This window comes from Tachysurus vachellii, chromosome 4 (assembly GCF_030014155.1).
Source record: "Tachysurus vachellii isolate PV-2020 chromosome 4, HZAU_Pvac_v1, whole genome shotgun sequence".
Taxonomy (NCBI): Eukaryota; Metazoa; Chordata; class Actinopteri; order Siluriformes; family Bagridae; genus Tachysurus; species Tachysurus vachellii.
Window position 1 is genome coordinate 16150150 of NC_083463.1, and position 16385 is coordinate 16166534.

The 16385-nt window shown below is 41.3% G+C and overlaps 1 protein-coding gene across 1 annotated transcript in view; it reads left to right on the top strand.

Annotated features, from left to right (window-relative positions):
- The window catches only part of plxna1b (plexin A1b), a 182158-nt gene that overhangs the window by 147559 nt on the left and 18214 nt on the right, over positions 1–16385 (top strand). Inside the window, exons 14-20 of the mRNA XM_060868021.1 lie at positions 1083–1203; positions 1723–1859; positions 4526–4693; positions 7714–7807; positions 9325–9564; positions 12265–12408; positions 14616–14850. Of these exons, the coding sequence (XP_060724004.1) occupies positions 1083–1203; positions 1723–1859; positions 4526–4693; positions 7714–7807; positions 9325–9564; positions 12265–12408; positions 14616–14850 (1139 nt within the window). The remainder of the gene's footprint in view (positions 1–1082; positions 1204–1722; positions 1860–4525; positions 4694–7713; positions 7808–9324; positions 9565–12264; positions 12409–14615; positions 14851–16385) is intronic.

The following is a 16385-nucleotide window of genomic DNA, read 5'->3' on the forward strand; positions in this document are numbered from 1 at the left end:
GGAGATGCCCCGAGGCATGATGGGAAGGGTGGACATATTTCATTAATCACAGGGATGCTAATAACACACACACATATACACACACACACACTGATCCCAGCTAATTAACCCACCAGTGAGAACACATGCAAAAGGTCCATTTGTGTGCATGAGAGAGAGAGAGAGAGCCCTCAGGTACTATACCAACTCGGCTCTGCTCTCCTCACTATCCTGTCTTGCTCCTCGATCACTGCTGAAATGGGTTTTCATTAGAGCAGTGGGGGGCCTTAGGCTACTTCCAGAGCTCTCCCAGCTCTCCCTCATTCATCTCTCATCCATCCATCTCTCTCTCTCTCTCTCTCTCTCTCTCTCTCTCTCTCCTCTGTCTCCCTCCTCTGTCTTTTCAGCACTGTGTTCAACTCACCAGTGAAATTACTGACAAGCTTGTTGATGAATGGTTTTTACATTTCATCAGAGATGAGATGAGAACATTGCACCCTGACATAATTAAAAGATTTTAATCGCAACCAATTATTGACCAGAAAATGACAAAATGAAAATCTCCAATAAGCAGCATGATGTCCGTCAGCTCCCCATGTGACCTGAAAGCTAAAGGGTTTCTTTTCATGTCCTCTGGGTTTGTACTACAAAACCTTGTGCTGGGACATGCCTCTGTTTTACTGTGCTAAAGTAGGTTTGTCTGTCTATTTGTCTATATTATTTTATTTATTTGTTTATTTATCTATCTAATCGTATTTCTCTGAACTGCTTAAGAGTTAAATAAGTTAAATAGGTTGAATTTACCACCCTCCAAAACATTTCTTTACTGTAAAAATCAGATGTTTCAACTTGTATGGCTCCCGCTGGTTCATTAGACCCTGTATGTGTATGTTTTCTGTAATCTAGGGTGCACTTGATTTCTTTAAAACGACTCTGTTACAGATGATCATTCCTGCCGTGTCAGTTACGTGACTAGAGCACAACAGCTTCATTTAATGCTATTTTGCAACAAAAAAGTGAACAGGGCAGAGGATGATGTTAGCGATATGTGCTTGTTGTTTGAGTAGGTGTAAAATGTGCATGTTTTCGTATTGTGCTTGTAGGATTGTGTGTCGTGTAGCTGATGCTACGGGCTATCGGGTGCAGGAGGCTCAGGTGGAGGTGTGCGTGAGAGACTGTCAGCCCGAGTACAGAGCCGTCTCCCCTAAAGCCTTCACTTTTGTGGTGAGTACACGGTTACTTCCAGCTGTGTATTGCTAGTAGTCCTTAAAAAAAAAATTATAATGTGTATTTTACTGTGAACGGAATGCAGGTCGATGTTTTAATAAAGGTGGCTGATATGGCAAAAATATCGTATATACAAATAATCAGCTGTATGGTGGCATGATATGGTGTTTATTAACCATGGTAACAAAAATGATAAAAAATGATAATGATTAAAAAAAAGTGTCAATGATAAAAAAAAAGAATCATATTTATTTATTAAAGAAGACAAAGCATATACAGTATAATGACATGATGATGTAATTCTGTGTCCTAATGACTTCCTTTTGGTTGAAGTGTTAAAGCAACATCTTCACCTCCATTTGTTATAAATCACTGGCACAGAGAGATGTTCTCTATGCTGATGTTCTTCTGTGGAGGTTGTATGTCATGAACATCACAACTGTATCATCTGAATGTACCACACGAGTATCTTATCTCTGTGTGTGTGTGTGTGTGTGTGTGTGTGTACGTTCTCAGTCTCCGTACTTCACACGGGTGATGCCGTCCCGTGGTCCGTTCTCTGGCGGGACAAAGATCACAATCCATGGCAGCCATCTGAACGCCGGTAGCGCTGTGTCCGTCAAGATCGGTCTCAATACCTGCCGCTTTGAGAGGTAACCTTCATCCCCCTCTTTACAACCTTTCTTTTTATTCTGTTTCCTATATACACGATTCAATTGCAGCCTTTACGTAGAAACATCCCAAAGTGAATTGAGAGTGTGTTCAGAAAAAGAGCATCCATTCACCCTGAAGTGTGTGACGTGTTAATCTCATAAATATCTGTCTGCTCTTATGTCTGGGTGACGGGTGGAGATTAGTTCACAGGTTCCACAAGTGCACACTGTGATTTTTATTTGGTGTGATGGAGGAAATGCAGCTTCTTCCAGTGAGCTCCCACCACCAACACTTCAGTATTCCCAGCATCTGGCATTCAATCTTAGCTAGGTGGTTTATCCTATGCTTAAAGCAGTTCCTCATAGCAGAAATCCACTTCCATACACCCTATCTGCATGCCCACACACTGTCTGACATGTTGTAAGGAGCGACAGGCATGCAGGAGGATTTGAAGGCACACAGAGGGTAGCTTGATTTGGGCCTGCCAAGTGGTGTGTGTGTATGAGAGAGAGAGAGAGAGAGAGAGACTGAGACGGAGAGAAAGAGAAAAGAAGGGTTTTGTGTACTTTCATATCTGGGGCGGCCCACCATGTGGGCTCCTACAGCCAGACTCCAACAGCGTGCAGGAGGGAACCAGAGCCTTTCGCCTACACACACTTCATACCTCACTGAGGCGGATGGGCTGCTTTTCTTTTATGAATAAGATGAGTGCTTTTATGTGTGTGTGTGTGTGTGTGTGTGTGTGTGTGAAGGGCTTTTTGTTTAAGCAGTCATTCATTGGCTTATCTAGCCCCTGCAACATCTTCATGTCATTTCCTTGCCTATCTCTAGTTTTCACTCTCGTCTGCTTCTTTACACCTCTTGCCATCCTTTATATACTCCCTCTCTCTCTTCTTCTCTCTCTCTCTCTCTCTCTCTCTCTCACTCTCTCTTCCTCTCACTCTCCTCCTCTCACTCACTCCTCACTCTCTCCTCTCTCTCCTCACTCTCTCCTCACTCTCTCCTCTCTCTCTCCTCTCTCTCTCTCTCTCTCTCTCTCTCTCTCTCTCTCTCTCTCTCTCTCTCTCTCTCTCTCTCTCTCACTCACTCTCTCTCCCTCTCCCTGCACTTCTGACAACAACCTTGTCAAAATATGTACAGAACTCTGTGGGTATCTCGGCTGCGTGTTGTGAAAAATGGTTGCCAGGGCAACACGGAGAGAGGATCAGTATAAGAATTCCATGCACACACGCTCATGCATGCTGAGACACACTCTTCATCCGAATCAGGAAGATGAGAGAAGTGTCTAGCTTTTGTTTTATTCGTTCCTTATTATGCATCCTATAAATTTTGTCCTGAATGTTCTGTAATAGTGCTTGGGGAAACACAACACGCACACACTCGTGCACACACTCGTGCACACGCACTCATGCACGCACACAAACTCGCACGCACACACACACACTTGCAAACACACACACACACTTGCAAACACACACACTCTTGCGCACACACACACACTCCTGCACACGCACTCACGCACGCACTCTTGCACACACACTCGCTCGCACACACACTCTTGCACACATTCGCACTCCTGCGCACACACACTCACGCACACACACACACACACACACTAAATCAACTCTATTTCTATTTCTCTATTGCTGTAAACTGTGTTTTAAAGTCAGGATGAGAAAAATAGTAGGTTATTGTAAGCTTTGACATTCTTTCACATGCTTGTACAACACTACATAATATTATAGGAAAAACACATAACACAGTGCAGGCTGAACAGGCTGTTCATTCTAAAACTTAATGTAGTGACTTGAAATTATTTAGAATTAGGCATTATAATTCTATACTAGATAGAGAGGCAATTTCATAATTTGGTGAAAATATGAAACCGTATACCGTATCCACCGTATTCCTTTGATAGTCCCACAGGGTAGAATCCCAAATAGCTTCCTGTTTACTAGATGTGTTCAGTGTATAAGGTGCAGTGCAATATTATATTACATAAGGTATAGTAGAAATTGCTTAGTTGTAGAGTCAGCTCAAGCCTACTATATTAGAGTTTGAGTGTTGAGTAAAACAAAAAGGAGTGCAAAAGCTTTCTAGTGTAAAATTTCACTCGGGACAAATTGGTAAAATTAGGCAACATTTTAAATAGAAAAATTACAACAACAAATAAAAGAAAAACAAAACAAACACTGCAAATAACGCATGTCATAAAGGACCTGGGCTTACTGACAGCAATTGTTCTGCATCAGCTAACATGCCTTTTAGCCAGGATTTCTAAGAAGCATGTTTCCGTTGCCGTACATTAACAGTGGAATATAGCATTTTAAACTCTTTTTGTCCCCAAACAAACATGTAAATACTGTGAAAATTCTAATAGCATCTTTACTGTGGCATTTTTTCTGCAAGCTTTAATGGAAGTACATTAAGGCTAGGGCTTTTCATGATGAGAATTATGTATTAAAGCGGGTTGTATTAAAACAAAACACGCGCACACAAAAAAACAGAAAACGCATTAGGGATTGATTTTGAATTGCATCCTGGCTTTCTATGTCCACATCCAGTTGAAGCATGAGTTTCTTCAAGATTCTTACCTTTCTTTTTAGTTGTCTGTTTCCATGTGATGACCTGTGTGTGTATGTGTGTGTGTGTGCATGTGCTTCAGGCGCAGCGCGAGAGAGATTGTGTGTGTAACTCCAGCGGGTTCGGCAATCGGCGGCACTCCGGTGATGGTGGACATTAACTTTGCAGAGCTGAGGAACCCTGAGGTGAAGTTCAACTACACAGACGACCCAACGATATTGAAGATCGAACCCAACTGGAGCATTACCAGGTACACAGACGAAGACAAATAGATGGAGGGATAAAAAGCTACACTGAGAGAAGAGTGTTCAGAGAAGTATGGCCATATGTTTGAATTAGTAGTGTTACTAAAGGACTGAGGATGTGTAGGTGGACAGTAGGAGCTTAATCTGTGTAAGACGTGCGTGTGTGTTGTGGCAAGCTGACCGTTTTGGTGCGTGACTGAGTGAACGCATAGACTGCATTTTATTTCAGGCCCTGTAGTACATCCACAGTCATCTCTTTCTCAAGGGTGCCTCATACGTGATGCACATCGCATGCTTGAGAGAGAGCGTGAAGATAAGCAGCCACGTCTCCGGGGATCACACCCACCATAAGAGCTGACAGGGAAAAAAATGGCCGCCAGTGGGACCGTGTTTCAAAACAGTGGTGTACTAGCATCCTGAAAATGAGAGCAACCCTTGTGCCATACACACACACACACACACACACACACACAGCTCTTTAGTCAGTAGTGAAATGGTGTGAGGTGTGAAACAGCGAGAGAATAAGTATGCGAATGCATTAGCCTGGGGGGAATGACCTCTTTAGGCCTCATATTTGCTGTTGCTATGATCCCATCAGAGCTTTGCTTGACTGACAGTCTAGCAATGAGTTTGCTCCCCTCGTCTGACGGAGCAGCTCGCTTTTCCTGCTGACTTCCACATCTGTAATATCACACCATTCTACTGATGTGGCAAGTATCGGCCCACGAGTCACAGCCGACCTCTAGTTAAGCCCTATCCGTCATCCCTTGGTGTGTATGGTGCACACGTGTTCTATAGGCTTTCTATACATCTGTCTAATTACATTACTTATCGGTGATGGACCGCACTGGGGTTTGGCATATGAAACTATGAAATTGCTCACCAGAGAATATGAGGGACAGAATGAGGCTTTCAGATGGACTATATTTACCCTTCTAATTACCTATCCGAATGTGTGAGTGTAATGATCAGTAATTGCTAAATCACAGCTTAATCACAATGAATAGGTAACCAGAGGCTAATTACCTCATTAAGTCATCATATTGGCCACTATGGTGACCCTCATAGGTTAATGGCTAATTCATACATAGAAAAGACAGCATGTTACGAGAACATTATCTGTAATTTGTAACAGAACAGGAACAGATTAGGTATGGCCTTGTTTGTCAGTTTGATTAACTTAACAGATTTACCCATCTTCCCTAAATAGTCCCTAGATTGGAGTGTTTGTCAGCCATTGTGTAACGTCTACAGTTACTACGTCGTTTATCCATAAGTCGATTGCAAACCGGTTCAAGAAGCTCTATGGGAATGTTTATATTTACAGTTAGTGTTTGGGAATTATTGGGGTTTTACATAATTTACTCCTAATATATGAGCTAATCTTCATCTAAATCATATTAACTTATTTAAAATCCCAGAGATTTTCTAAACGTTTATATTTTATGCATGAATTCCTTTCTGGGGAGCCAGTTTGAGCACACAAACTGCTTTTAAAGTGCCAAAAGTGTTCCTGCATTACTGTTGCCAATTTTTGTGGTATGAGAACCACACTGGAAAATCTTAGACACGTAACACGCAAGTGTTCTTTCACGTAAAACTATAATAGACTCTATTAGCTTCCACATTAAGTGTACATGCAGGCTAGGCAGCAGCAGACGAAAGAGGCAGGCATGTGTGGCGAGGGCAGAATTGGCAATTTGCATATTGCAATCTCTGGAGTTCTTGATGAACATAGACTTAAGGAATCCTTCTACGTTACTCTCTGTTCGGTTAATCAATGCAGTTTGTTTGTGAAAACACCAGGCTGTTTATTTTCCAATATAAGCATACAATCGATCATGCTATATCTATAGATGATTTATTGATCAAGGTCATTGACAGGAAACTGCATGTGACCTCTTATCTTTATTGACTAAATAATATGCAAGGAGTAAAACACTTAGGAAGAGCTGTTATAACACTTATCAGGATGTGTTAAAATAATCAGTGACAGGATGGTGTGATGCCATTACCACCCTGAAGCTGACTCTTTTTCTATACCAACACGCCCCGAAACTAGTCCTTTTTTTTTTTATTCACTTTCTTTTTTATTTTGAGTTCAATAAGACAGAAAATGCAGATTGTCATGTTTCCGAGAAAAACAAGCCTAATAGAACAAAATTGTCCATGCTCTCAGGAAGAGAGACACGGCATCCTCTCTCCATGTCAATCACAGCCACACTAGCCAATCACGGGTGTCCTTGAGCTCATGAATGTTAAAGAGGGCGAGTAGCACTTTCTTCCCAGCGTGTCACGCCACCCTCGGACACTGCACGAGCAGCCGTTTGAAAAGATGTGGTTGGTAAGCTGGCTTTAGGTACCTCGGTGATAGCATGTAATAGCCTGTTATGTGATAGGAGAGCTTCTTGATGGATGGGAACTGGCTATGTCTAAATTAGAAGAGTATCAGTGGGGGGGAATGAAAACCTCCTCTGTTCTGGAGACACCTATCTTGTGGAAAACCACAATAAATTCTCCATAAATGTTAAATAAACCACTTTGTACAAAAATCAACGATTATACATTTTTAATTGCTAAATATGAACCTTTTTTAAAGGGAAAAAAAAAGGTTGTTTATTATCAGTCTTAGTTTATTAGTGGAACATCTGCCATAAGAGTCCCTGTGAATTATTTGTTACTATAGAAACAAGCATGTGTTTAAAAAAAAAAAAAAAACCTGGCCAATAAGATTTGAGAACACGGCCAGCGCTGTGGTAGATTCTGAGAGAATAATAGATTAATAGATTTTCTCTCAATTTGTCCTCTCATAATGTACTCCAGCACTCCAGTCCGGTAAATACACTTGACTCGGTAGGTTGCTTTCAGAATGGTTAAAGTGTGTATTATAGAGGATTGTGTTGGCAGTGTGATAATACATCGGCAGTTGTGGGTACTGGAAATAATGGAGGCTTGATAGTTGATTAAAACTTCAAGAAGATGCTGTAAGTGCTTTGTTTTTATGGCCTTGTGTTCTTTTCTTTAGTGGTGGGACCCCGCTGACCGTCACTGGGACTAACCTGGCCACTGTGAGAGAGCCCAAGATGAGAGCAAAGTCAGGAGAAATCAGATCTATCAATGTAAGTGTGTATACACACACACACACACACACACACACACACACACACACACACACACAATACAAGGTGCCATATAGACGGTAGAAGACTGACTCATGGGCATTTACTGAACCACCAAAATGTCATCATTGTAACACCCATGTGATAACATATTTTGGCCTTTTATCAGCTGAAACTCTGAAAGACTTTTGTAAGACAGACCCAGGAAAACTTTTACAATGTGAAACACAAGTAAATTAAAAGAATCCTTTATTGCGTTGTCTCTTTGTAAAGAAAGTTTCCTTTTTTTTATTAGCTGAATTTCATTGTATGTTTGATTAACATCTGTTTTTGCCATGACAAAGGCCATTAATGCTGATATGGCAATTAACATTAATACAATCCCATGCACACACAATAGTATAGTGGTGCTGTGTATATGATCTCCTCTTTAGCTTGGATCCCACAGGGGCCTAGTTTTTTCCTTTTTGCACAATATAAATATATCATTTCCCCATAGAAACAGATCTCCGGAGGGTGTTTAATTGCCCTCACAGTAACCCTGCCTTGGGCTTTTTGCACATTTGTGTGTTTCTGCATGTGTTTGAGTGCCAATGTGTAGCATTGCATTTCCTTTAAGCAGATTAACCTTTTAAATGTCAGCCACTGACAGAAAATCAGGTCTAAAAGAGAAGTTGCCCAAGTCTCCGGCTGAGTCCCTGCAGGGCTTGAGGAACCTTTCTCCAACACGACCTACACACTTTTATCCCCCCCTCTTCTCCTCATTCTGCTCAGTCCATTCTCTCCCTCTCCTTCTTTCTACCTCTTTACCCTCAGTCAATCCACTTATACACAGAGTTTATGTCAAATGTTCACCCCTGTCCTGTGGAGTAATTCACTTTAATTAGGTTTTATTTGTATAGTGTTTCTGGTTGTTGATTGGAGGATCGGGGTTCGAGCCTCAGCACTGCCAAGCTGCCACTCTTGGGCCCTTGAGCAAGGCCTTTAACCATCTCCGCTCTAGGGGTGCTGTAAAATGGCTGACCTGCACTCTGACCCCTACTTCCAAATACATATCAATTCAGCATAAAATTTATCAATTCAAATGTATAGCCAGAGCTGATGGTGACCGATGGAATCAGACTCAGAAGGGAACCCATCCTCATCTGGGTGATGGTGGATATTGTGATTATAAATAATTTTCCTTTTATAACTGTGCTCTTTATGGTTAAAAAAAACAGGATAATTATTCTAGTTTTAATATGAAGTCTGCATTGTTGAAATAAAACTTTTCACTGATGGAGTGCAAAAGTGAGACAGAAGTGGTACTGTCCCAAGCAGTCCCATCTATCTCATTTCATTTATTCAGTTTTTCCCCCCCTAGTATCATAAACGTCTTTATTTTAATACAGTTTATATTGATTCTAACACCTGGATATATATCTTGACATTTTGTTTTGTGTTTTATAAATTTTTAAGTGTCTATAAATATTGAGATGCCAAAGGATGTTGACATCTCTTTCTCCTCTCACGTTCAGAACTGCACGGTGGTCAATAACACTGTAATGGTGTGCCTGGCGCCCTCGGTGGCAGTTTCAGACTCTGAGAAAAGTGTATCAGAGGTGGGCACCAGTCCAGACGAGATAGGCTTTATTATGGATAATGTCTACTCGCTGCTGGTGGTCAATGAGAGCTTCACCTACTACCCTGATCCTGTGTTCGAACCCCTCCCTCCTACCATGCTGGAGCTCAAGCCAGGTTCACCTCTCATTCTCAAGGTAGGGGTCTGAATCTTATTTAACAATACAAACATCGAGCAGATTGTTTAAACAATAAAGGTCACCGAAGCAGAAAGTATGAGTGCGCTTATTTTTATTCATTGAAATGTAATAGTGCTATGATGTCTCTCTCTCTCTTTCTCTCTCTGTGTCTCTCGCTCTCTTTCTCTCTTACGGAAATGCTTATACATATGAGTATGGGTGGCACTTAAGCTTCTGACCTATTGATCTGAAGGTTGGGAGTTCAAATATGGAGGTGCCAGTATCTACAGTTTGGCCACATTTAGACATTTATTTTGAAGACATGGAAGCAAGCAGAAAAATATGCCTTCTGTATTCAGTGTTGTAGAAAACAGCAGTAGGAACAAACAAAAAAAGATTCACCTGGCGGAAACAGCAGTTCACTGAAGGGGAAAGGACATGGGACATAAAAAAAAAAAAACCATTTGCTTTTGGTTGCAGTTTTCTTCACTTCATCTGTGCTGACTTTATCTGGGTCAGAGGTATTCACTGTGGGCTGCAGAAGAATTTTAAAACATATTTCAAAGAAGCTCATCAGAGCTGCAAAAACCTTTGCACACTTAGTGCACCAGTGCCGCATTTTAACGCTGGAGTACAGAGGAACGTACTCCAAAACACCAAAGAGCTTTTCATAATGAAAATGCTAGATGAGCTAATTGATGCTAATTCAGGTTATTTTTTACCTCTCCGGTATTAACTAAAACACTCTGGAAGCCCTTCCTCCAGTCCCAAATTTACACTACTAATGTTTTGGCCATTGCACATGGTGCATGAAGAGAGAGTTGATCTGCTGCCTTCATTTGTGTAGACATAAATAAAGAATGTAAATATTTGGAGTTCACCAAAATGGTCATTAACCATTAAATAGCCCTACAACCCGTCTAACAAGTGTAATCTAAACTTTTATACATAATGCTAATGGTATTTGGACAGTAATATTAATATCCTTTCTTCGCTTTGCTTGCCGGTGTTTAATTGTGCACTAGTTCGCCAAAAACCGCAAGATAGGTCTCGTGGGTAAAAATAATTAAATAAATTAAACGCATCTAAACTAGGTGAATATTGATCTATGAATTCATAAGCCTTGGTCTTGTGAGCCAATAGAAGACACAAAAGAAACAGAGCTCCCGTATCAGATTTCTTACTGCCGTTTGGGGCAGATCTGACGGAATAAAATAAAATAGGTGTCTGGCCCACTAATATACAGTAGGGTTTTTGTTGATGACATTCTGGTTTGTCTCTATACCTACTAGGCGTTTGTTGTTAGAAATGCTGTCACCTCTGCAAATATCCTGGCTGCCAAAGAACCACCGACTTTGAGCAAGGACACTAGACACCGTTAACCCCCCAAAACCCAGCTGTGTGATTAGATTGCTGTTTCATTCATATGCAAATATGAATAAACATAAAATAACTATTTCCCAGTTGAACACGATGTAATGATCAAACCATTTGAAAAGCCAGATTTTCTCATCATCGTGTCCATTTCAGACAATATCGACACTCGAATCCTTCTCATCAGTAATAGATTATGAATCCAGTGAATTTGTGTTAGTATTCGCAAACAAAGCTTTAGACACATGAAGGACTAAGAAGTTCATGGCTTTCTGATTGGAAAAAAAAATAAAATAAAAAGCAATTTTTTGGCAGCCTGTCTCTCAGTCACCGATAGCATCTGAAAGCCTGTTTACTCTCCCCAGCATTCATTCCTCACGTCTTTGAGGCGCCAATGCTTTAACCCATCTCCTCTGGTGATACTGACTTTATTCCACCCCCTCCGCTTTTCCCTCTCTGCCTGAACTTCAAAGCCCTAGTTTGAAAACCCGTTGTGGTATTTTTAATGGAAAAATATTTCTTTTTCCCCTGAGCCAATTCGAATGTAAATACCGTAGCAAGCAGCACCGTGACTCCCATAACCAACTTCCTATAGTTAAATCAAACTCCGTAATGAAACCTTTTTGATTACTACTCTCCTGCCAAGCAGCAGATCCCCCCCTCTCACTCTACACAGAAATTAAGAGCAGCAAATCAACCCAATTCCATTAAATAATTGCAGATAAATTAGATGTGCATCAGATTTTCCGTGCAATTAATTTTTTTTCTCTACTTTGTGCAAGGCCTCCTGGGTATATCAAGAGGTGTGTGTGTAAATCAACATGTGAGCGTGCACATGCTTGTGTGTGTCACTATTTCTGGGCTTTATTTACACGTTTAATTGGATCCCCCTCCGGTGGTTAATATCTCTGCGCTCACTGCCATGCCAACCTTTCTCGTGCTATTCCACCCCCCAGGCCTCGCCATGAGCCCCCTGGGGAGCGGGATATTGGATATTGGCAAACTAACTATATCCATGAAAATGTTAGAATCCAGCATTTCATTGGCTCGTATAGAAGAGCCTTCATTCGATTAGCCGTCTTTTTATCCACAGCATATAAATGTGGAGACGAAACGATTGCGGCTTTTAATAAACTCCGGCTTCTGTACAAAGTGAGTGAATCTGAAGTCAGGTTTTTGTCTGCAGCTCTGAAGCTTAAGTCTAATTGAGTTTAGTTTATTTAGGTGTGGTACTGATTCAGACATCCACTTACCTGAAGCTGGGACCATCGTGACTGCTTCATTTCTTTGCAAATCTAAATGTGCATGTAATACATATTAAACCTTTGCATTTGTGTGTTTCAGGGGAAGAACTTGATCCCGGCAGCACCCGGTAACACCCGGATGAACTACACGGTTCTGATAGGAGACGAGCCGTGCGTGTTGACCGTGTCAGAGGCTCAGCTGCTGTGTGAATGGCCTGACCTCACCGGCCAGCACAAAGTCACTGTGAGTTTACACACAGCCATAACAGGCTTCAACCTTTCACCTCTGTAGCACGACCGTCAGGCCATTTAAACATGAAGGAGAAATACGGAGTTATTATTGGAGCAAATCACCTGAGCGCGTTTGACAGTGGAATTCGTGCACATATTTACTATATTCACTGCAGCAACCTGTGATTTATAGACCTGGACCTGTTCACCTGCAACCAGGTATTTGAGAAGAAAAATAATTCTACATTTCCACCATCACAGGTGCTCAGTAGTTTTTTTTTTTTTGTTTGTTTGTTTTTTTTCTGCAATAATACCTCCATAGCGAAGTTCACGCTCATCCTAAATCTACACTAAAAACATTTTATTTGACGGTATGCTAAATCCATTATGGTAATATTATACTTTTTTGGCACATAAGCATATCAGGCTTTTTCCTCAAGGAAAAGGATTTATTTAAACGCGACCTCTGTTCAAATGTCAGCATTTCTTCTAAAGATGTTTGGTGTTTGATTAGTGCACCTTGGTGTTGCCTAATGTCCTGGTCACAGTAACGTGTAGTGTATCTGAGTGCTGGGTTTGAGGGAAACACTAAGACAGGAATACAACACAGTGGTTGTGCTGTTCTAAGAAAATAATCAATGATGAGTAATGTTATGTTGGCTCCATGAAGATGATTATTAGCCTCTAATGGAATGTCCCTTTTCCACAGCACCAAGAGTTGCTTTTTTTCTTTTTTTATTTGCTTACATTTAATTCCCGCTATCGCTTATGTTACAGCCGCTATAAACAAGTCCCTGTGTAAGAGTTAATCATGTGTTAGAACAAGCACATTAATATAAACCTTGCTGCTGGCCCTACTGTCCGAACCCTGCTCCTATAGAAAATTAATCAACAACACCTGATCAGTCAGTTGCAGGAAATTCAGCAGCGCTACGGTATTAAAAAACTAATAAGAGCCCGGAGCAGTTTATTGGAAGCATTCAGTGAGCAGCTTTAGTCGGATTTTCCTCAGACTTGAGGTGAATAAAGATAATACCTTGCCGAGACTCTGCTGTTAAATGCCACATCTTCGCTCACTTTCCATCCAAAACTGCATTAAACAAGCATTTTAGGAGCTGTTTTTATACATGATGTATGCTCTTTTTAAATACTTTTCTTTTGTTTTGGTTTTCGAGTATTTATCCTCTATTGCATCTTCTCCATTTAGCATTGCTCTGGTTTCCCCTGCATTTATTCAACGTAACCTCTGCTCCATTTGTTTCATGTTTAGATGTGATTTTAAATGGTTTTGTCTATAGAGATTTGACAAAAGGTGATTGTATTTACCGCCAGTAATGATTAGTGTGCTAGGAGACAGGCTGATTTGATTTTTTGGATTTTTTTTTTTCTAACACAGAAAATTCCATCCTTAAAGCTGGAGCTGCGTTCTTTCTTTCTTAATATTTTTTTTTTATTATTTCCCCGCACGGATTTTATACATTAATTTTCTTAATCTACCAAGGGTATTAAAATAGCATGCTGCTATTTTTCCCAAGCTGTCTGCTCTCCTTCTGAGCAAAAAGCCCTGAGGAGGAAAAAAGATAGATGTGGGGGAAAGGAAAGAGAGGGGGTAGACAGAACAAAAAAGAACGAGAGCCCCTCTGAGACCTGCAGGCCCAGATGTTTGTCCTCGACCTATATACTCTGACCTATATACGAGCTGGGTGAGGGAGCCGAACATGCAGGGTGCTTTTTGTTTTGTGCTTTCGCCTCACTTGGCTCATTTTCCGCATCCATTTTCTCTCATTCATGCAGCTTAAATCCCCCATCACTCCGTTTCTCTCTTTAACCACTCGAATGCACTTGAATATCAAGCTTACATGCTGCGACCGTGCTCCCTTTACTGTACGGACTACGTTTCCCACCATGCACCTCTTCCTGGTTAAATTGCCAGCGCATTGTGGAGATGTGCTAGTCCTGAGCCTAACGTAGTTTGTAATAGCCTTGTGTGGTCGGGGCTGTTTAATTAATGTGCTCTGTGTGGAGGTGTGAGGTCTTAGTGGGTTTAATGGGAAAGCTTTAGTCTGCGTGTTCCTGGTAATTACAGCTGTTAACAGCCACTTACTACAGAACACTCAACAGAGACATTAAGTGAAAACGCTGAAAACAGGGGGAGGTGCCACACTTCACACATTTTGGGGGGAAAAAAATAAAGTGTGTTTGTATTTGTGTGTGGTGCAGGTGCGTGTTGGAGGGTTCGAGTACTCGCCTGGTACGCTGCAGATCTATTCGGACAGCCTGCTCACTCTGCCCGCCATCATCGGCATCGGGGCCGGAGGAGGCCTGCTGTTGCTCATCATCATCATAGTCCTCATCGCATACAAGCGCAAGTCCCGCGATGCTGACCGCACACTCAAACGCCTGCAGCTGCAGATGGACAACCTGGAGTCCAGAGTGGCAATCGAGTGCAAAGAGGGTATGACCACTTCCTGTCTCACTCACTTTACTTCCTGTCTTTTCTTATAATGTACTGACAAAGTGCCTTTCTTCTAGATTTCTTACTGCAATTTTTCTTTCCTTGATCTTTTTAGATTTTTTTCTTTATTTCCTACATTTTTCTTTATATATATATATATATATATATATATATATATATATATATATATATTTCCATTTTAATTACTTTTTAATTTTTTTAAATCTTTTTTCTTTAATCTTTTCTGTGCATCTTTTCTGAATTTGTGGGTCCTTTTTGTTGCTGTATTCATCTTTCCTTTTGAACTTTTTTCTATATCTATTTTTTTTTCCTCCCTTCTTTAATTTTCTTTTTGTCTTTTTTTTCCTCCATAACATTTTTATTTCTCCACCTCTTTTCATCAAATTTTCTTTTACTTTTATTTTCTTTCAAATATATTTTTTTCTCCATCAACTCCTTCCTCCTCTCTTTTCCTTTCTGTTGTGTTCCTTTGCGTGTTTGCTTGTTACTGACTGACTGATCATAAAAAGCTCCTTCTAATGGCGATGCTTGCAAAAACCTCCTTTCTTTTTTCTCTCTATCCCTCTGTATGCATTGTGAAGGGCGTGAGACCAGGCAGCCGTTATCTCAGTGTGGGTCTGCCCTGAGGCGATGCCCTCGTCTGTGTCCCAGCCCTGAGATTATGCAGACATGTAGACCCATAGAGAGGGACGAGAGAAGCAGGAGAGAGAGCTAGTGCTTATGAGATAACAGGAGGAATGATCTCTAGGATGAACAAAGATTGAGTGTGAGGGGGGAAAAAAAATCGACAGCTCCCGTTGTCCCATTTATTGCTGTGTTCTCTAAAGTAGTGTTTCTTCCCACTTTAAACGTGTTGCTTTAGTTTTAGTAGCGTCTCTCTCGTGCCTGTGCTTCATGTCTTTGTTTATCCATTGATTGTTAGCCATGGCAGTAAATAACACGGGTACTGATTGTTTAGACAGGTAAGAGGTGTACGTCTGAGAGGAACAAGACAATTGTCAAAGATCGCTCGTCTTCAAGCAAAACAAATACTAATATATTCAAATGAACCTCCCTCTCTTGCGCATTGTCTCTCTTGCTCTCGGTCTCTCACCTCTCTTGCTTCCTCCTCTCTGCTTTCCTCATTAAGTTGCCAGTGGAGTCTCGGGCCTGTCAATAACCCACAATTCGCCTCTCCTGTCCAGACAGGATGTCAAAGGTTGACATCCACGCCTGCTAAACTCTTCCCCCTCGGTTGCCCTGCAGTGCCTGAAAGAGACAGGCACACGGCTGCCCACACTCCTGCCTGTCAGAAATTATAAACACCCCCCTGCCAAAGCCTGTCCTCCCTACAAACAGGCATCTGCTGCAGCATCCTAAAGGAAGCGTTAAATCCCTCTGACAAGAGGCTGCACTTTTAGTGGCCTGCTGCTATTAATTGGTAAAGAGAATCTAGTCAGGACACATTCCATCTTCTTCAGACTACACGAAGGCCTCGGCTAACCGATGCTGACACTGTAGGAACAAACTGGTCG